The sequence below is a fragment of the Haliaeetus leucocephalus genome, unplaced genomic scaffold (genome assembly GCF_000737465.1).
Source record: "Haliaeetus leucocephalus isolate CR32 unplaced genomic scaffold, Haliaeetus_leucocephalus-4.0 Scaffold598, whole genome shotgun sequence".
In the NCBI taxonomy this organism is placed as follows: domain Eukaryota; kingdom Metazoa; phylum Chordata; class Aves; order Accipitriformes; family Accipitridae; genus Haliaeetus; species Haliaeetus leucocephalus.
Genome location: NW_010973034.1, coordinates 2,323,789 through 2,345,725, shown reverse-complemented (window position 1 = coordinate 2,345,725; position 21,937 = coordinate 2,323,789). Strand labels below are relative to the sequence as shown.

At 35.8% G+C, this 21,937-nt stretch overlaps 1 protein-coding gene across 1 annotated transcript in view; it reads left to right on the top strand.

Annotated features, from left to right (window-relative positions):
- GPR98 (G protein-coupled receptor 98) overlaps nt 1-21,937 on the top strand; it is a 284,088-nt gene that overhangs the window by 88,585 nt on the left and 173,566 nt on the right. The window contains exons 55-75 of the mRNA XM_010578035.1: nt 161-334; nt 764-946; nt 1,685-1,864; nt 2,496-2,660; nt 4,034-4,151; nt 4,720-4,843; nt 5,910-6,048; nt 6,187-6,372; nt 6,708-6,940; nt 7,429-7,577; nt 7,677-7,878; nt 8,370-8,589; nt 9,743-9,982; nt 11,512-11,661; nt 12,498-12,971; nt 13,746-13,889; nt 15,138-15,309; nt 15,695-15,830; nt 17,467-18,314; nt 20,277-20,394; nt 21,278-21,449. Of these exons, the coding sequence (XP_010576337.1) occupies nt 161-334; nt 764-946; nt 1,685-1,864; nt 2,496-2,660; nt 4,034-4,151; nt 4,720-4,843; nt 5,910-6,048; nt 6,187-6,372; nt 6,708-6,940; nt 7,429-7,577; nt 7,677-7,878; nt 8,370-8,589; nt 9,743-9,982; nt 11,512-11,661; nt 12,498-12,971; nt 13,746-13,889; nt 15,138-15,309; nt 15,695-15,830; nt 17,467-18,314; nt 20,277-20,394; nt 21,278-21,449 (4,527 nt within the window). The remainder of the gene's footprint in view (nt 1-160; nt 335-763; nt 947-1,684; nt 1,865-2,495; nt 2,661-4,033; nt 4,152-4,719; nt 4,844-5,909; nt 6,049-6,186; nt 6,373-6,707; nt 6,941-7,428; nt 7,578-7,676; nt 7,879-8,369; nt 8,590-9,742; nt 9,983-11,511; nt 11,662-12,497; nt 12,972-13,745; nt 13,890-15,137; nt 15,310-15,694; nt 15,831-17,466; nt 18,315-20,276; nt 20,395-21,277; nt 21,450-21,937) is intronic.

The following is a 21,937-nucleotide window of genomic DNA, read 5'->3' as shown; positions in this document are numbered from 1 at the left end:
GGTAGTCTTTTTCACCTTTCATATGGTGTGAAGCAAGGGATTGGTTATATGGTCTCAAATGCTGAGAATTTTTGAACAGTAAGCAACCTACAAGTAGTCAGCTTCCTGCATGTATTATGAGTGTTTTATTGAAAAAGTGACATTTAAAAATATTTTGCAGGACAATGTTCCAGAGTTACAGGAAGGATTTATAATCAATATTACTGATGTGCAACTGGTCGATTCTCCTACTGGAGGTCAGCCAAGTGTGAAGAGGCTTGGGTTAGAAATAGCTGAAATAACAATTGAAGAAAATGATGATGCCAGAGGAGTATTTAGTTTCAACATTACAAAGGTAAGTATATCTGAATGAAAAATATTTAAAGCAGTATTCCAGCCAGAGATTCTGTGTTTCCAGACCAGTTTTTGTAGTGTTCTAATAGGGTTTATGACACTAAATTGTTCTGGATAAAAAGGCCAGATACCGGACAAACAATTCCTTCTTAAAAGGTTCTTCACAATTAATATATGAAATTTATCAGGGAGCTGGCAGTGCTAAAACTGGTGTCATAGAATATTCTGAAAGGGACCTCAGGAGGTCACCTAATCCAGACTTCTGTTCAGAGCAAGATCGATGCTAAATTCAGACTAATTTACAAGTGCTTATGTATTTCTTCATTTATCATTTATTTTTACCTGCAAGTCAATATGCAAGGCAGGGGGTGGGGGTGGGGTGGGGGGGAAGGTTGTTGTGACACTCACCAGTTTCTTGTTGAATTTACAGGATATAACTGGAGCTGTTGCTGGTTATGAGGTACCACCACCACAGAATATACTGAAACTTCCAGTTGTTCGCCAGGCTGGGAGGTTTGGATCAGCAACTCTGTATTGGGAAGCCATTCATTCAACTGCTAGCTTTGAAGACTTCACACCATCATTTGGAAACCTTACATTTGCCGATGGGCAGGTATGCACTTGCTGAAAGTTTAGCTGTCTCTGGGTCACCAGCTTAAGAGTTTCTCATGTTTTCTTCCAGCAGAATTTGCATCTTTTTACTGAAAACTTTTTATTTATAGCCTTATGTATGTGAATGATGCTCCCAATTTCAGTTCTTTAACACGGAAAAGCAGAATGTTCATAAGCATTGACCAAATAGTGTTGTATGCCTTTGGTACCTCCACAAGTGAAGACATAATTTCTAATAATGAAGCCTGTTACACTGAAAATTTGTAACATAAACTCTCTTCTCTATAAATTCTCAGAAGAAGCCTGTATATTTTCTTAGCTGTGTTCTACTTGTAGTTTTAAATTTCATGCTGCCCCTGACAATACTTAGTGTACAGAAAGGGTTTTGATTTCAAGTGAACAGAACTGGTCTTTGGCAAATAGAAGGATATACTTTACGAGCAGAATTTTGGCTCAAGTATGATATTGTCTACCTGCACTTTCTACTGAGTACCAAAGCAGAACAGTCTGCTGTTTTTAACATACAAGATTTACAATGATGGATTTAAAAACCGTTCTTGAAATTTTGTTATTTCATTATAAATATACATGTTTGATAAGAAATAAGCACAACTGAACAATGTGTGTTTATCTATTATTAGATAAAATGTACCTATTTTAAATTTCAGTTTTTTTCAAGCAATTCACAAAATATTATAAATGAAACTTTGTTGCTCTTTTTTTTAAACAATTTCTGCAGGCTACAGGAGAAATAGAAATTACAATCATAGATGACAGTGAAGTTGAATTCCTTGAGATATTCAAGATTGCCCTGGTGAGGGTAACAGGTGGTGCAAGACTTGGGGATGACACCCTGGTAACTGTTGCTATTCCACCAAATGATTCCCCTGTTGGAGTATTTGGGTTTGAAGAAAAGAATGTGAGTTTGATTTGGATTGCACTCTTTTCTATTAAAGCTGGATAGTGGGTTTGTGTCACTAACACATAGCCGATTTTGGTAAGCCTTCGTTGCAGTGGAAGACATGACTCCATTGAAAGGCATATTAGTGCTTGTCTTCATCTAGCTGTGTAGGATGGTAACAGCAATGACAGTGCTGCTGCATAGATGTAGATTTCTGCATGACTGAATCAATTTAATTCATTATGCTAGCAATTCAGGACGTCTCAGGTAGGATTTTTGGTATCTGTTGAATATTAAAATGGTTTTGTAATATTCTGTATTACTGAAAGTAAATTTTGGAAAGAAATCATGAAACATATCTCATCTTAGTCCTTGCCAGTGAATGATTCTTCTGCTCTCCATTTTGCTGGTGCTGTGCCTGCTTGTGACTCATTGTCTGTAATTGTTTTGAATCATAGGGCATACAAAAATAACACGAGTGAATAATCTTTGCTAGCAGAATTCAACACATTTCTTACATCTATTATCTTCCTGTTGATGTTCACTCTTGTCCTTATTTATTGATAATGTTTTTTGTTGTTTATCTCAAGCCAGAATCAATGCCTTTTGCTACAGCCTTTCCTACTTCCTCCTTCTCTTTCTTCATCAGGTAGCAGTGAAGGAACCTCAGACACCTGATGACTCTGCTGCAGTTGTATTGCTCACTGTAAGTCGAAGTGAAGGAGGACGAGGAGCTGTTAAAGTGCTATGGATTCTTGAGGAAGCAGCCAGATATGATTTGACCCCTCTGAATGGTACCCTTCACTTTAATGAGGTATTTCTGATATTGAATTAAATTATTTACTGTTGGATTTATAAATACTTTCTTCTTATGTGTGTTTGCATGGTTGTTGTTATGTGTTTATAAAAGTAGGGGGTTACCGAGTATTGTAACACTAGAAAAAGGCCAGTTTGAACTGGTGGGGTTAACAGTATGTAGTGTTTTTTCAAACAGAAGAGGAGAGCTGACATGCTCCTTTTTAAGGCAGCATAATGTAATCATCAGGCAGATACACTCTTCACATCTGAATTGTTTTTACAATTAAGAAAGAGGAAAAAAAATGTACTGAATATGAAGAATGATTACAGAAACATTTATTCCATTGCAGTATCAGACGACTGAAAAGGAAAATTGATATTGAAAGGGTGAGAAGGTTAAATGAATGCTCAAAATTTGCAGGTTTTAAACAATAATTAATAAAACACCCTGGTGACTTTCAAACTGGACAGTGTTATTTGATTTCTGTTTCATAGCAAGTTAAAACTCTGAAGTAGGAGCTGCAATATTGGATATCGTCGAGCTCTTGTTATCTTAATATTGTTCTTTTACAGTCTACTCAAAATATTTAATGAAGAAAAGTGTTTTAACATAATCTATCCTGTCTGTACAAGGCTCTTTTGCATTAAATAAATAGGCATACCATTTGGGTTTTTTTTACTTTTAATCAGCTGGAAAATAGCTTTTTTGGTAAGACCACCAGTATTTGGCAAAGTTTTGCTATCTTTTTGCTATCCTTTGTCTACTGATAGGCCTGAACATTGTTTTTTATTCCTGAAATTCTTCTGTATGCATACGTGTAAGAATACAAGTATGTATGCATGGTGTACTAAAGTTATACGATATGTACATACTTTTTTTCCTATATTCTTATTTTAAGCATTTGCTACTGCCCACTGACAAAAATGTGGATTAGACAGGAATTTGCTATGACCTGTTATAGCAGGTCTAATAGCAAATAATATAGCTAATCTTAATAATGTTAATCCTTAGAATGTATGTATTCTATTGAATATACACTTTCTGCTGGAAAAGATTTTGTATACAAAGTTTCCTCTAAGTTGAAAACTTCTATGTGAATACAACTTCAAAATTATTTCAATCATTCAGTCGAAAATAGCCAGGGGTGGCACACAATGTTTGAGAGATGATTTTTCCTATTTATTAATCTGTAAGAAAACATTTCAGTCAGATCAGAAGTGTCATATTTAAAAAATATTACAGAATATATCAAGCATATGCATGGTTAACACTTGATTTGTTAAAGAAAAAAACTTTTTTATAATACCATATTTTGTTTAGTTTCACTTAATGTGTGTATTTCTATCTATCTATCTATCTATCTGTCTTCTGATCTTTACATGATGCAGACTGAATCCCAGAAGTTGATTGTTTTACATGCGGTACAAGATGGTCTACTGGAGGGGAATGAAACCTTTACCATTCAGCTAGTCTCTACTGGTGATGCAGAGATATCCCCTTTAAATGGTAAAGAATTAATTCATTACAGTCTATTTTGAGACATTTCATATAAGAATTCTAGTAAGTCTGTTCATATTGTTTTAGTCTGCAGTGCTTATATATTTTGTGTGCAGCTAGTTGGTAGCTGTTTTAACTGTCAGTCTTTTTCCCTAAGTTGTTTCTTTGTCTGAAGAAATCAAGGAGAATTTTAGATCATAATTTTTCATTCTAAATTAATTGTTGGTGTAGACTTTTGTGTTCAGATAGTTAACATTGTCCATAAAGAATTCTTTAACAAAAAGAAGCAAAAACCAAAACCAGGTTCAGACCTGTAAGAATCATAGAATAATTTCATTTGTAAGGGACCATCCAGGGGGGACATCTAGTTGAAAACCTTGCTCAAGGAACAGGAGACTTCACAATTAAATCAGGTTGCTGAGTGCCTTGTCCACTTAAATACTGAATATCTCCAAGGATGGGAATTCCATGGGCTCTCTGGGAAGGCAGGGCTTAACCACTCATGTCACAAAATTTACAAAAGTTACCTCATTAGTTACGTTTTCATTTACCATAAGAAGCTTTGTTCTGTTCATAGGTGTGGCAACCATCATTATTGTGGGTGATGAAGGAGCTTCTGGGGTAGTTGGGATAGCCCATTCATCCAAGCATGTTCTGATTGGAGAACCTTCAGGAAATTATAATGGAACTGCTCTTATTAGGTGGGTACATCACTCATTTTTCCAAAGGAAGGGCAACAACTCAGTTTCAAAAGCTGTGAGACTCCACATTTGGCAAGAATTTCTTGAATGCTGCATTTCATTATCAGTTCTAAAATCAGAACTATTTTTAAAATTAGATACTTGTTTTTAAAGAAAATGTATGTGTAGGAAAAGGGGGAAGGGAATCAATGACATTTGAAGATGCTTTTTGCTTTTCAGGATTCAGTTCAGGATTGGTGCCTGAACTATATTTCAGTATATTGCTGTGATGGCTAGCAGAACCAAAGGGGCAACCGGTTTTTTAGTTGAAACAAGATGAAATTATTTCACTTCATTCAGTCCACTGAAAACAAGATGAAGAAATGGAGGGTACCATACCTTCTAAGGGTATTGTAAAAAACAATGATACCACTTTCCCTTGGTGAACCAGCAAATATAAGCAACAGAACAGCTTCTCATGCTGCCCTGAGAAGCCCAAAAGACAAAGTGACGCTTCGTGCAGCAGCAGTTGATCATGTAGTAGATCATGTTAGGTATAGACAAATTTTTTGCCATGATTTAGTTCACCAAGGCTGATCTCATGAGTAGGATTAGGCTCTAGGTTTTTAGACAAGCAGCAGACAGAACATTTCTCAAGCAACCTTATAGTAGTATTCTAGTGTTCTTCTGCCTTAAAAACCAAATTGCCTCTGGGCATTATCCTTAAGTCCCATTTCCCTTCTGTTTTTCATGTGTATCTACTGAAAAGCAGAATGGAACCAAGAGTGCCTAGTTTTCAGCCCCCACCTTTGGGCTATTTGTACAAAAAAACTTTAAAGCTCGCTCTGTAAAAATACAGATCAAGATGCCTCCCAACACAGGGAAATTAAACAGAAAAGCAGAAATGTTATTGCCCTGAAGAGGAAATTGTAAAGATCTTAATAGTGACTTAATACATTAAAACTCAAGCTTCACAGTCCTGATAACATCTTTCATGCACAACAATATGGTGTACTGTCTGTCTCTGGATTGGATATCAAATATTAAAGGTAGAAAATGAAATCTGTGTTTATGTTCTTACCTGCAGCTTGATACGTGGCCCAGGGATTTTTGGTGAGATCACAATATATTGGAATATAACACCTCCTCATCATACAGAATTTATTGAGACATCGGGGACCTTGACAATGCGAGATAGGCAGTCTGCAGCAGTTATTCTAATACAGGTATATGAGAGATTTAACACCAGTAGCTATTACAAGTACTTCCTTTTATTTAGCTGGTGTCTTGGTTAGAAACTAGTTATACCTCTCTCCCTGGAAATGGTTTAACTCCTTTTAGCTTTCATTGATTCTTCTCCGTAGGCTGTAGATGACAACCGACCTGAGGAGAAGCATTACTACCAGTTTCAACTGACTGGAGTCAGTGATGGAGGACTCATAAATGAATCTAGCAGCACAGCAAATATGACCATGGCCGCCAGTGATTTTCCATATGGAGAGTTTACATTTTCACGTGAACTATTGCAAACAACAGAAGAAGAAAAATGGGTATTAGATTAAAATTCCTTCTTATGTAAAATACTGATAGATACCAATATTGTTGCTATATTTGTGCTTAACTTTAGGAAAAAAAAATAGTCAAAGATTTATTCTGTATTTATTGTAGCACAGTCTCCAGAATGGCTGTATGAGGCTTTTGGAGTTTTTTAATGCTCTGAGAAAGGCTATCTGCTAAGTTACATGTACTCTGTACTTATTAAAGCAAATTTTTTGTTGTTACCTGGCAAAACCATTGAAAAGAAGCCTTTAGAACAGTCTCCTAAAGGCAATTGTAACAGAAAAACAAATCCATTTTTTTAAAGAAAACGTCCTCTTTCCCTCAGGTTAACATCACTGTTGTGCGTTCCAGGGGATCTTATGGCAAAGTGCGTCTTTGCTTTCAGATAATAAATGGAACTGCAGAGGAGGGAATTGATTTCACTCCCACAGTAAGGGAATTGTTGTTTGAACCACATGAAGAGAGTAAAATGATTTTGATTGAAATTCATGATGATGACTTTCCTGAAGGTCCTGAAGACTTTTCAGTGATGATTACTGAAGTGGAACTCCAAGGAAGGTAAAGATAAAATTCCCAGTTGATTGATTACAAGCAGAAGAACAAACTATATTTGGAATCTGATCTACCTGCATAAAGTTACCACTGGATTTCAGCTGTTTTACTATAAAATTTCATAAGACAGCTATAATAGTAATCATAATAGAAGTTGGATTTATGGGGAACCCAATTCTTTTAACATTAGTATAAAGATTTTGCTGATTAAGATTTATTAAAGCTAAAAGCCCATACATTACATACAAATTGTCAAGTTGCATGAAATTCAAATAAGAAAATAAAATGAGAAAGAAAAAAATAAAAATACATATTTCTGTGAATAAACTACTATTTTTGCATATATAATAGTTTGAAAAAGTGTGATCAAAAAGTCTTCAGTGATAAGTGTCAAAAGATAAAAGTATTTGTGGTAATTGACAAATTGTCATACCTGAATCTTAATACTTGTATGAGAATTTTTTGTGTAATTTTCTTTTTTATGTTCTTGCAAGTGGATTTGATTTTACCATAAAAGAAAATGGTCTACAGATGGATCAACCTCCAATAATAGGAAATATCTCCACAGTGCGAGTCACTATAGCAAAAAGTGATAATGCGGAAGGCACCATAGAATTTGATCCACGGTATATCCTTCTACAGGGTAAGTTTACCTTAAGTTTTTGCTGTGATTTAGAAGATAAGTCTGTGGCTATAGCATAAATTTTGAAATAAAATAACTTTTTCTCGATTATTCTTGCAGTGGAAGAGGATGCTGGATTAATCATGATTCCTGTTGTGAGAAAGCATGGAACTTATGGCTATGTAACAGCTGATTTTCTTTCTCGAAGTATTTCTGCACTTCCCAATGGTGTTGACTATGTCGTCCATAATAATTCTGTCATTTTTTATCATGGCCAGAACGAGACTTTTGTTTATATCTCTATTATAGATGATGAAGAAAGGTAATGAATTTTTCAGATATTTATTCACTAATTTACTTCTGAGAAATCCTTTTTTAGCATGTGCAGTATGCCTGTGTGTAGAATTGGAATTGAAAATCAAAATTCTGCAGTGCTGAAAAATCATCTAAATTTAAAGGCAGAAAAAAAGAAGGTACTGTGAGAGTTTCTTAGTTCCTGTTAAATTTTATGCAAACAAATACTCTTTTAAAATTAGATTATCAGAAGTTTTGGGTGTTGATAGTACTGCCGTGAATAATAAAATATATTGCCTTTTTTTTTTAAATTTAACACCAGTGGAAGACAGAACGTTATTTTTATTTCAGATATCACCATTCTATGCAAATGGGAGGAATCTTGTCCTGTGTGCTTACAGAGATGATTTCTGTATACCTTTAAACAGATCCAGTTGGATGCATGATTGAATTGCTAGTATAGTTTTAATTATTTTTTCTCTCAGATATCACAGAACCTCTTTTTCTTTTTCCATGCAGTGAATTTGCAGAGCAATTTGAAATCCAGCTGACAGGAGCCACTGGCGGAGCAGTCCTTGGGCTCCACCTAGTGAGCCAGGTCACTATTGCTAAAAGTGACTCCCCCCAGGGCATCGTCCGATTTCTCAACCAAAGTCGAATTATTCTTCCCAATCCTGATAGACCCACGGCAGTGTCCCTGGTGCTGGAAAGGACTGGAAGATTGTTAGGGGAGACACAGGTGGGCCCTGGCTGTCAAAGACTGAATGCTTTCCAGTGACTAGGTCAAAAAGCTCCTGCATTTTCCTTTAAGAGCTTCTTTGTGATTGATTTCTAATAGGATAATTGCAGCTTTTCATTAAGCATGAATTGCATATAGTTGCAGTATAACAGAAAATATTGCTACCCTTTTAATCTTCTCTTTCTCCTCCTGCTTTCTTTCTTTTATTATCATCTGATGTAATTTGTTTTGAACTAGCTCCTAATCCCATTGAAAATATGGTTAATTTCATGCACCACCATTAATTTAATTTAATCCAGTGGAATTACTTCCTAAAGCTGGTCAAAATTTTTGCAGTAAATATTGAGAGTTTCCTAGATTTTTTTCTTTACTCTCTACAGAAAAGTGACAAAGTGAAGGTATAAATATGAACTAAGGCAGGCCTTTCACAGTCCTGGCAAATGACTGGAAGATTGGAAGTAAAGGCCATCAGCTTTTCCTCCCCCCCATATAAAAAAATGCCTTGGCGCCTTTGACTTTTTCTAGAAGTCATCTGAGAAAAGTGGAGAACAATTAAAATGGCCAAAATAATGATTTTAAAGTGGTGAATATGACCTCCTCAAAAGCAATCTAATTTGTGGGAAATTTTGAAAATATTCTAGCTTTTAATTAGGCTGAAGAAGTATGAATCATCACTTGAGGGATTAAAAACTTTTATATCAGACTCTTAAGAAAATATTTGTCGTTTTCTGTCTTGATATCATACTTCACAGGGAATGGTTTTGGTCATGAGTACTCATTTGGGGACCTTCACAAAGCAAATTGTGAAAGGGAGAGAAATGGAAACTGGCCTGTGTGTTTCCTGTTATGTGCTAAAGAAATCTCATTTTTTCTTCTATTACTAATATCTAGAATTTCATAAACTGGCATTGTGGCTAACTAACACCTTAAAAATTTCATTTGTAATTTGTCATGTCTGTTTTTCCAAAGGGTTATATATTTTCACACATAGAATTAGTTATGAACATTTTGTATTCTGTATTAACAGCAAAGATTTAAACATAGCTGGTTACCAGATACAAGAATTTTTATGTCACTTGTGGTACTATGTCATTTCTGCCCCTGGGAGGCTATTATATCACTACTCTAAATCTGAAACTGATATCTTCCACAGATTAATTGGGACATCTTGGGACCCAATTCAGAAGAGGTTTTATCTCCCCTGAATAGTGACATTGGTGACCCTGTGAATGGATCATTCTATTTTGGAGAAGGAGAAGGAGGTCTGAGAGCTATTAATCTACAAGTCTATCCTCATGAAGAAGTTGAGGTTCAGGAGATCTTCATTGTTAGACTGAGCCTTATGAAAGGTGAAACAGAACTAGATCCTAAGGCAAACAACATTACACTAATCGTAAGTCATTATTGCTTTTCTTTCTTCTGAGATCTCTGTTGGCTTTGGTGTTTATCCTACAAGGCCTTTAAAAATTAATAATTATTGCATAGTCTGTAATTTGGTTTTTTTGTCCCTTGTAATACTTAGGTGCATTGTTAGAGCTTCACTTCTTAAAAAAGAAGGCAAAGAACTTGTCAGTAAAAATTGGTATATAACTCCTGACCTGGCCCTCTTATGTGCAGATATCTGTGGTTCTCTTTGGAGAGAGCATAGATTGGGTCCTCATTTCTAAATGTCTGTTTGTTGTTCATCCCTTTGTAACCTCTTCTTCTGCTCCAGCTATCATATATAAAAGAAAGGAGAGAACTGACTATTGCAGAGCAAGAGAAATGCAAAAACTTGTAGGAGAAGGTGGAGGGAGCTGGCAAAGATAAATTATTGCTCTAGGGATACAGCAACTAAGGAAATATTTATAAGGCTTTTATAAGAAGCCCGCAAAACAATAAATCTTTCCTAGAAACTGGAATTTTTTTTCTTTTTTTTTTCTGGTCTGTGGAGTTGATGGAATTAGCTCCTATTTCCACAGACTCCTCAATTTCTCCTTCAGGGACCTAGGTTCATTCCTTGGACTTTAATGTCCCACCCTGCATGCCAATGAATTGGCTTCTCAGTAGGCACTGGTGTTACAACTCAGTTGTAAGTCAGTTCACCATGAACTCTCGTTGCAGCTAGTGATTCACACAGATGGATGTGGGTGAGCTCTATCCCAGAGGGCTGAGTTTGCAAACTGGTAATGTTAGAAGAGTTTCTGGACACTAGCCCAAGGTGCCTGAGCGTTTCCTACTTTAATATCAGAATATTCAAATAGAGCATTTGAAATAAAACTGTCCTTTTCTTCCTTGGATAGTGCTGAAAACCTGAAAAGAGGGCATTCATACTTTCTCTGCTGTCTCTTGTATCCATGGGATATGTTTTCCAAATCCTTTCAAATTTACTCTCTGAACTGTGTTTAGACCATTTATAATTTACAAGTCGTTTAAAGCTGAGTGGGGTTCAACTCAGTGAAGAGAATCATTGCAATTGCCTGAATTTGCTTACATGTAATGTGTTTATTAATCCAAGCATGAAAACTTTCTGTATTTATTGGCAACATCATATTGACTCCTGTTCAGTTTAGATCCTGCTTAAACTTATTTATCTGTCATTGTAGGATTTTCTCACAAAGGAGCAAGTTACCTATAGATATCATATAACAGTCTTGCTTTGTGTGCCTGTGCGTGTTTGTGTGTGTGTGCACATGGGCTTGATATCACTCCCTTGTGATACCTTGATGGTCCTGCCTGCCAGGTTGGGTTTTTTTATTCTCTCATTCTCAGTTCTAACGACTAACGTACTGTTGAATCTTCCTAAGAGGGGAAAACTCAGCAGGAAGAACTAATAAATATGTGCCCTATAGCATCTAGCAATGAGAATCTCAATGGTTTGAACAAGAATACAACTCACTCTGCATTTCTGATTTTTTGTTTGTTTGTTTACTTTTTTTATAGATACAGAAGTTTGGTGATCCCAATGGTATTGTACAGTTTGCTCCTGAATCATTAACTGAGAATAACTATACAGAACCCTCATCAGTGGAAGGGCCACAAAGTATTACACTGTTTGTCAGACGAATTCAGGGCACTCTGGGAAACATAACGGTATTCTCACTCTTTTCCTAATAAACAGTATAATTTGAAATCATCCTCAGTATCAATGTATGGAGGAATATTTTTTGTGTGCCTTTCAATTGCTTGTTTCTCAAATTCATTTTTGAAATGTTGCCTTTTAGACTGAATTTAGCAAGGACTCAGTCCTAGTACTTGTGGTTTGGAGATTTGGATTCAGCCTCCTCTGGTCAGGAAGAAAAAAGAAAAACAGTACTGCAGTGCTTTTCTCTCTTTCTCTCTCCCTCTCCCCCTGTGCTTTTGATGGGAGAACAGAACAGAGCATAGTTACGTAGTGAGCTTTCTTTGAGATCATCACAATTTGCTTTTTTCTAGGCGTACTTAAAGGTAAGAATCAGACTATTTTGAACCATCACTCACATTGTTTTTTACCTAAAGTTGTTTAGAGGTCAGCATTTTAACACTTATTTATTTAACTAAAAATAAATCAATTAGTTAAAGCTTCTGCTGTGTTTAATGAGAACTCTTCACCCCTTTCTGATGTGCGGAATCTTGGAAACAGGAAAACCAGCAACACAATGTTGGTGTAAAAATAGAAATAATTTCAAAAAATTGTTCAGATGTTCCATATAGTTTTGCATAAATCTTCTGAAGATATACAAAGGAAATCTTTACATTCGTAGTAGTGTTAGAGGAACAACACATGTTTTTGTAAGGTAGTCTGTGTGCTTCTTTCTCTGCATACCTAAACCCACTTAAAACCAATCTGTTCTGTATGCTATCTATACTGAATGCTGAACATGAAAGTTGCTGACTCTGTGGGTAATTTTGCTTTCTTTTGTTTTGTGCATTTTCTAAACTCATTTCAGGTTTACTGGGAAATACATAGTGAATCTGACATCACAGGTGACTTTCTTCGGACAGAGGGATCCGTTGTCATTGCTGACCAGCAGAGTACAGCTGAGATAATTATCTGCCTGTTACCTGATGATGTTCCAGAACTGGATGAAAACTATGTGGTGCAGCTGATTTCAGTAGAAGGTGGAGCAGATTTAGACCAAGAGAAAAGAATTTCAAAGATCAATGTGTTTGCAAATGATGATCCTTATGGAGTGTTTGCCCTGTACTCTGATCAGCAGTCAGTATTCATAGAGGGAAACCTGGATCGGTATGTTCAGATAAATGTAACTCGGCATGCTGGGGCATTTGGAGAAGTGATCGTTGAGTATCATATCATGTCTCATCATGAAGAAATGCTAATTGAACCTGAGAATGAGGTGGGATACCTTACAGTAAAAGATGGTGCCAGCTTTGGAGTGAAAAGAGTGCCAATAAGCAATCAGGTCTGTATTATCCTTTTAGCTCCTATGGTGTCTATTGTTTCCATTTGTGTTCATCACAATACATATGTGCTGGAATAAGTACTAAATTCTCAATAGTATCCACTGTGAAGAAGCAGAAAAGAGAGTTTTAGTATTATGAATTTCCTATTTATGGAATAGAACTGGGTTCAAATATCACATTTTCAGATAATAATTGCAAAATCACTACTATGCATGTGTTCAAATATTCAGTGTTTCCTTCTGTTATTGCTTTTTCTTACTATCAGTTCAATATTTTATTATTATATGTATGCAAATATTTTCTCAAGTTTCCCTTTTGGATTGTAAATAGTGATCTGTCAGTGCTGACTTATGAAGCAGCAGATAAATTTACCTGCAGTTCTCTGTGTTCCCTGGTTGTTTATTATTATTATTATTACAGTCTTACATCCACACTTACATTCTTTTACATCCATTTTATGACTTTTTAATCCTAAGGATTAAAATCAAGATGAGGCCCACTGTGTTAGATACAATTTATTAAAATGGCAATAGTAGCTCTACAAACTCACATTCCAACAAACTGCTGGTAAATCACATTCACAATATTGATGTTTTAGCTGTATTTCTTTTGAGAAACATAGTAAACAAAACACTTGTCTTGAAAACACTGCCTTTTGTATGCAAGTAGAACAAAATCTGCAGATTGTTCTACTTAATTCTTTGAACTGGTGGATAGCATGTTTTTAGTGGAATTAAATTTCTACCTTTTTAATTAAATTCTTTCTCTCAAAGGCATTTATTTTACTGGGCTTGAATTTTACTCTGGAACTGATTAATGTAAGCCTGGTTAGGAGAAGTGCCAAGGATGTGCCTAAAATATTAGGAAAAGCAAAGTCTGCTGTTCTGCTTATTCCTGAGGAAGCTGCCAATTCACAGGTCAGTAGACTGGCTGCAGTGTGACATTTCTACCACAGAAGAAAGGTATACACTTCATTACAAAGATAGCTGCTATAAGAATTCAGTTGACTCCTTAAAGTTTTCATCATTGCAACCAATTTAATGACTGACAAGACTTTTCCAGTTATTACTTCTACTGTATATTGTATTTTCTCTGATACAAATTCTTACAGAAACGTGTTAATAAAGTTTGAAAATTTCTCTTCATCTATAAAATGTAAATAGTGTAAATATTATGGTTAATTTATACTTTTTTTAACATGGAAATGGAAGTTCTGAGACTTAAAGGAAAATAACTACTTCTGGACAATGTTATTCCTTTAAGTATAGCAGCCCCAAAATAGATAACAGCATGTATGCAGCATTACGTGCAAAAAGAGGTGGAGGTCATGCTGGGTTTTAATGCAGTTGACAGTACATTTGGCTAATCACTGAGTGGGAAATTTTTAATTTGTCTACTTTCTATGAGGGTGAGAAAAGAGAATTTGCCTATTCTGATGTGGCATATGTGCTAAAGTTCCCTTTTTGTATGTCAGGCAAAGACAATAACATGCTGGGTTTTTTTCTCTTAAATTTTATTGAAGTTTTTATTTCATGATTTTAATTGTCTTGAAGCACTGTTTTGTATTTTAATTTGTAATTGAACTTAATTCAAATGGTCTTTCTGTAAACATTGTTTACTACCATATATCCATTTATAATTGCTTTTAGAATGTGCAAATTATCCTTTCAGTCCCATTTGTTGCTCAAAGAAAAAGAAAAGTAGGTCATACTAAGCAAGAATAATTTTGTGAACAATGTCATGTGGCAACAACTTACTTTTCATTGGATACGCAATTAATAATTTTCTTTAGACCTGTGTGTATATATGTAGTACTACAGCTATTGCCTGTGAGCATTAAGGACAGGTTGTTGGGGTTTTTTTCTTTTAAACAACAGACACAGAATGCTATATTCAGTGTTCTAAGTACTGAAATATCAGTCATACTGGTTCCTTTCCCCCGAGACCTAATTCTCAGAAATCTAAGATTTAGAAGTATTGTTAAAGAGTTTTGAAGGAAGTACGTATATTCGTACACTCATGCATATATATTTGTACATACATACATCTATATGCATGCATAATTATTGTAAAATGCCTACTTTACAGTATATAGTACACTTTCATATATGTTATTGCCCATTTTTATTCCATTTTCTATAACAAAATCTACTATGATTCTACAGGTTGGCTTTGAATCTGTGATTTTACGACTTACAGACATTGTAGCAGGGACAGGCCAGGCTGTCATAACCAGAAAAGGAGTTTACGGCTCTGTAATAGCTAGCTGGATTTCAGGATACCCACCAGACCTAATCACTGACTTTGCTCAGCCAGGCAGTATTGCTCCTCCATTTGGTAAGTACTTGTCTGAGGAAACAGCTATGAAAGTTACATAAGTGGTGACACTGCCTTTTAGTTATTTGTACCTCTACATGCTTCCTTTATTAATGAAGAGTCATTGGAACAAAGTTGTATGGTCTAATTTTTATCTGTAAGGGATACATTTATTTTATGAGCAAAAAAAGAACTAAGCTTCATAGATACATGTCTGGGAGGTAGGCACAATGCTATGCCCCTGAAGGACAGATTTATATAGGAAAGACCCTTATCATGCAGATTTCTTCTTCCTTAAAGGGAGTGGAATTGTGATTAAAGTCCCTATCTCAGCACATTCTCAGGTAAAAAGAGGATTCCTATGTAGTGGTCTTGACTCGTGCTCTCTCTCACTCTTTTCCCTCAGGTACTGTTGTGTTTTCCTCTGGTGAGCAAAGTAAAGTAATTTCATTTCAGGCTACTCCAAGCCTAAATAAACCTGAGTCATTTGCCATCACTTTAACAGCAGTGCACACCAATGTGTCTGGTGGGGCTCGCCTGAGGTAAGGATATTACTTGTAATTTTGAGTCACACACATGCTGCAAAAATTATGACCTGTGTACAGGCATATACCTTATACAAATCCCTGTTAAATTATAGGTAGCTGGCAAGTTGTAGTGCCTTCTTTGATAAATTTGTATGTCTTGTCTCAGGTGGAAACAAGTGTCAGTACTGCAGATCTGACCTGATCAGAACTGAGGCTTTTCTCCAATTCCAGTGTGTTTCATATCACTAGGATCCAAGGTGCCTAGAATGTGTCTGGAACGATGGAGACAGTTAAGAAAATGAAGAACCAAGATCAACAGTTGTAGCCAGGAAGCTGAAGAATGAAAGCAACTCTTAACAGGTTTCATTAGTGCCTCTAAAAATCCACATTTAGAAGATCTTGGACAACAAACATTATTTAAAATTAATAAAATGAAACAAGAAATGCTCTGAAATACTTAATTTATACAAACCCCCCTTTTTATTCTTAAAAACAAACCCATTACATTTAATGTAGTTTTCCATCTCAGCTAAGTTGTTATTCTTCATTAGTTGTTATCTTTTCATTCTTTCTTACTCATTGATACCTAAAAGTGGTATAAAAAGAATGGACATAGAATAACACTGTGTATGAAGAAAGGTATTGGCTTCACCATATTACAGTTACACTGGCAAATCTGAAGGAAGTAAGGAATGAACTGGATGACTAAACTCCTGAGGCTGACCCCTTCTCCTAGGCTTGGCTGTCCTGTGGACTGGTGTCCTCACAGCACCTGTTGACCCTGTGAGTCAAACACCTTGAGTATACAAGAATGACCTTTCCTAGAAAACTTAAGACTACATTCCACAGGAGGTAAAGCTGACAATTATTTTGAAGGGGTTTTGTCTCCCTTAGTGGTGGAAAGGGTCTAGTTTGTTAACCAAAATCACTCACCATAATTGTAGTGCCATTTGGTAGCCTCTAGCACTAAATGGGTCAGTTCTAGAGGTAAGTGTAAGACCCAAAGTTTAGCAGAGAGTCTGAGTCTCTATGCTTATTTTCTAATAAGAAGGGGATATATTTAATATGAAAAAAGTAGAGCTTAAATGGATATTGATAATAGGGCTAATTACTATGAGTAATGTTGCAGGGGGGACAGGTAGTATTTCAAAGCCCCATGGTAAGTTTTAAAATAACTTCCTTCTCTAGCTTCCTGGCTAAAACTGTAGATCTGCTAGCATCTGTCTATTCCACAGTTTTCCCTTGGTACAGGAAGTTTGTTCAATAGTTAAAACTGGTATTATTCAGAGTGGCTGTATTGTGATGTATCTCCCTGCACTGTGTCCACAATAGAAAGACTTCATATTGCCCTTTGCCTCTTTTTTTTCTCAGGAAGACCTTATTTATCCTTTACTCTGTATGCTGTGCTGACTCAGGATGCATTAAGCCTGTGGAGGGCTGTTTGATCCAATCATTGGAAAAACATTTGTCGGGGAACATCTTTACATCTTGCTTTGTATGGTTGCTATTTCTTCCCTCTACTGTTACACATTTTTTAAATCCAATTTCTTACAGCCATCATTGATTGCTCACTGGAAATTAATCTGCTTGAGTGTTTTACTTTTCATACTTCATATTTCCTCTCTCAACTTTGGTATGTTTTCTGTTTCAGATCAGGATTTACAATAGCTGAAATTGAGCCAATGGGGATCTTCCAGTTTGCTCTCAACTCAAGATCTGTTTCAGTTGAAGAAGATGTTCAGGCAGTCACACTACATGTCCAAAGATTGTTTGGTTTTCAAACTAATCTCACTAAATTAACATATCAGACCACTCCAGGAAGTGCCAAACCACTAGAGGACTTTATACCCATCTACAATGGAGAGCTTATGTTTTTACATTTTCAGACAAGTGCTGTGATAGAAATATCAATAATTGATGACACTGTGTCTGAAATGCAGGAATTGTTTTTTGTAAATTTGACTGCTGTGGAAATTCTGGATGTTCAACCTGTGAATCCTGCCTGGAGTCCACGTTTGAATCCAGCTTTCAGTGTTGCAACAGTTAATATCCTGGCTAATGATATTCTTCATGGAATACTAAGTTTGGGGCCGAAGTCTATTTATGTTGAAGAAGATGCAAACAACAGTACCCCCAATACAGTGATACTTCATATCAGAAGGACGAAGGGTTTTACTGGTGATGTTGAAGTAACTGTTAAAACCTTTGGGGGAATGAGTGCACAGAGTGGAGTAGATTCACACCCCTTTGGAAATGTTTATCAAAAATCGAACTTCACATGGGCAGTGGAAGGAGAAGATTTTGAGGAACAGTCAATCTCTCTGACTTTGCTGGATGGAGAAAGAGAAAACAAGGTGTCCATAAAAATTTTTGATGATGATGAGCCCGAAGGACAGGAACTGTTTTATGTTTTCCTCTCAGATCCTGAATGTGGAGCTCAGATTGTGGAAGGAAAGGATGAATATGGATTTGGTGCTTTTGCAACAGTAATTATTGCAGGTAGTATTTTTTTCCCTTAGAAAATTCGTAAATACATCTGAATTCAACAGTAGTAAATAACTGTATGTTCTCATAGCAATTTTCATGTAAAGATTGGATTTCTATTTGATAATAAGCAGGGTATTCAATTCCCAAATCTTGAGTTTTCCAGATCAGAGGAAGCATCTAATGCAGCAAACCCACCCTGCATCCTTTAGCAACATAGTTCAAAATACATTTATGGATACTGCCTATCTCTGTCCCCTTCATGAAGGGAAAATGCTAAGCTTGAGCATTTTTCTTGCAGATGTAGTAGCATTGCAGGCTTTTTTGTTTTTCTTTGTCATTTTGTCACTTTTACATTGTATGGGGTTTGTACAAAGTACAAAAAACAGTTTCTGTTTTCATTCTTTGATACTATGCAGTTGCTATCTGCAGTGTCGTCATCCTCTTCTTCTGGGGATGGAGGATAGGAATAGGTTTACATGGACATCAGGGAAGAATTTTTCTCTCAGTCACTGCATTTAGCTTTTAGATATCTATCATCAGACTTATCAATTGAATATAAACCGATTTAACCACAAGATAGATTAAGTTTTAGAATCAAGTTGGGAGTTGAAACAGTTTAGGCTAATCAAGAAAATTATATGTAAGGTCAACATATACTAGAAGTTTTGTGTATTTAGATAGTCTTAAAAAACCAAGGTGGATATTGAGAACCAGGATTAAACTGTGCTGTCGGATGAGTTTATGCAGCAACCAAAATTACTTATGCAAGAGCAGACCATAGAAAATATGTTCGCTTTATATGCATTGTCTCTAGAATTCACCATGCAAGTAATCAGTTGCCCGTATATGCAACTGGAAAAGTATGTGCATAGACACAGATTGGAATTTGAACTTGTATTGAATCCCACAGAATGTATTAACATGCTCTAGAGTTGCACCCTGAGTACAATGAGTACATAAAGTAAGGTCAGGAGACAACTTACGTTAAGGAGAAGAGTCAAAGCATGTATCTGCATTTAACTGTACAGATAGACACCACAAGGTAAATATTTGTGCATGTGCATAAGCAAACACGCTGTTTGTGTTAATCTTCAGTATATATATTGACATTTAATAAGCACTGGGTGGGAAGTGGATTGCCTTTTCAACTGCAGAGTAAAGCCATCACTACTTGTAAGGAGAAATCCTTTAGAAGCAAGATTTAATGGGACCCTGTGAAGACATTAGTTTCCCCTCATTAACCCTGTTTTTTTTTCCCCCACTGCTCTTTTGCTGAAGTTATTTACATTCCCATGAGAACAATGCAGCATTTTGCAGCTCCCTAGTTCCACACACTGAATTAAAGATGCAGGAGAAAAGCTGATGTAACGATTTGGGAAAATGAATGTGTTCAACAACATTATGGGTGGGATGAATAAGAAAGCTAAAGTCATGTCCTTGGAAGCCCATCTTTATCCCATAACCTGTCAATGCTGTCCATCTAGGGGCATGCTGATGCCCATTTCTGTTTGGAAAGAATATGTTTTAAGGGTTATGGTAAACATAAAATAATAATAGCTGAAGTGATATCTCATAAGGGCATTATAAGCAAGGCATTTGGCATGGTTCTAGACTACTGTAACACCTAGTCTCTTGAAGTCAAGGGACACAGAATTCAGCCAGTTTGCTGAATGCTGCTGAAAATACAAGCTTATGTGCAGGACTCTCATAAGGAATTTACTTTCAAAATTACTTTTTCTAATAGTTAAAATAAAATTTAGAAATGCCAACATATGAAGTTGTAGATAAGTATGGAATGTAAGTTAAGAATAGAAACATTAAAATAAATTTTCTTGAGGTGTCCCCAAGTGGTACTTTGCAGCATGCTTTTGATACCTGATTTTAATTTTTTTAGCAGTTATTCATATTAAAATTATAATGTAGTCTCAGCTTAACTTTCTTGCTAATTACTTTCATGGACTGTTTCCTGTATAGGAAGTGATCTCCAAAATGGCATTTTGGGATTCATTCCAGAAGTACAAAGCGGTCTTGTACTTGATGAAGACTCAGAAAACAGAGAGGTGCTGCTGATTGTCACAAGGCAACCGAACAGGTGCAGGCAACAGCTGATTCAAGTGCTATTCCCACACTCTATAGTATGCTGTGTTGAATCACAGAAGCTGCTGTTAATGGAAGACATTATCATAGAGTTTTATAATAAATCTTTGCCTTTCAGCTCCTTTAATAACTTTCCAGAATTTGGCAAATGGGCTTTTTAGCTGAGAATGTGATTAGGTCTGTCACTACACTGTTATAAAGCAGAAATGGAAAAAACAAATATTTTCCAACTTATACCGTAAGGCAGCAAGTGTGAAAGTTTTGCTTAAGGTAAAGTATTTGCACTGTTAAAGGTGTAACTCAAATCCTCATCTCCCTCTGTAATATAAGTAGGTATGAATACTAAAATGAGCAGTGAAGAAGTTACCTAAGTGTCAGTACTATATTTATGTCTTCACTCACACAGATACTATGTTTTTTCTAATTAACACATACATATGTTGCACATTTATGTGTACTTTAAACAAATATACTCAGGTACACTAAGTTCCTTAAACTTATAGGAAAGACAAATTCTGCTTTGCTTTCCAGACAAATGGTTACTACAGTATTAAGAAAAGTACTTGGGCACATCCCTGTTTTCCAAGGACCACTGTCCCTTATTCAGCTAATCTCATGTTTTCTGAAACAAAAATTGAGAAGAATCTGGGTGTCTGTAATTGCTTTATTTTCTTCCCGTGTTACTTTTTGGTAATCTTAAACAGATTTTAAAGGATGGAATTTAAATAAAAAGAGAGAATTTTTCATCCCAAAGCAGTTTGTTCTCTAGTGTAAGTTTTGAATAGTAACATAAAACATATGTTACCTTTATAGTTTATGTTTCCTAAAGCAATAGTGCTCTCCTTCACTGTGTGTATACTCCTTTGATTTGCTTATAGGGCTTTTGAAGATGTGAAGATCTTTTGGCGTGTGACCTTTAATAAAACAGCTGTTGTCCTTCTGAAAGATGGCATGAACTTGGAGAACGAACTTGTATCTGTGCTGGGAACTACTACCTGCATGGCAGGTGAAACATTGTGCAACATCTCCATTGAAATAAAACCTGATAATGTAAGTAATTATCGCTCATTTATGTACAGCACTATGATGTTGAATTGCAGTTTATCAAGATGAAAAAAACCTTCTGATCCAGAGGAACTGATGTGCAGTTTGAAGATGGTAACTTGACCTCTGCCCAGCTCCTCTGCAAACACATGTTTATTTACAGGCTTGTACTACCTCCATTGTGACTGATAGAATTTTGGAAAGGAGATGAGTATTTAGTTTGAAGAGTAAATTGCAGATCTCAAATTTTTATAGAACAATAAGAAAAAAAGAGTGGAGTTATTTCAATGAGATGTATATTTGCATACTGGACTTTTGTCCTTCACACAGTAAATTTTTCATCTATCAAAGCACTTTTCAGGGTGGCTTATGGAAAGCCTATCCTGTAAGTAATAAAATGTCATTCAACAAAAAACTTTTATTGCAACTTTTGCATGCCTAAATCTAGCACAATGATCTGTGAAAACTCTACTCAACAATAAAGCTGCGTAAGA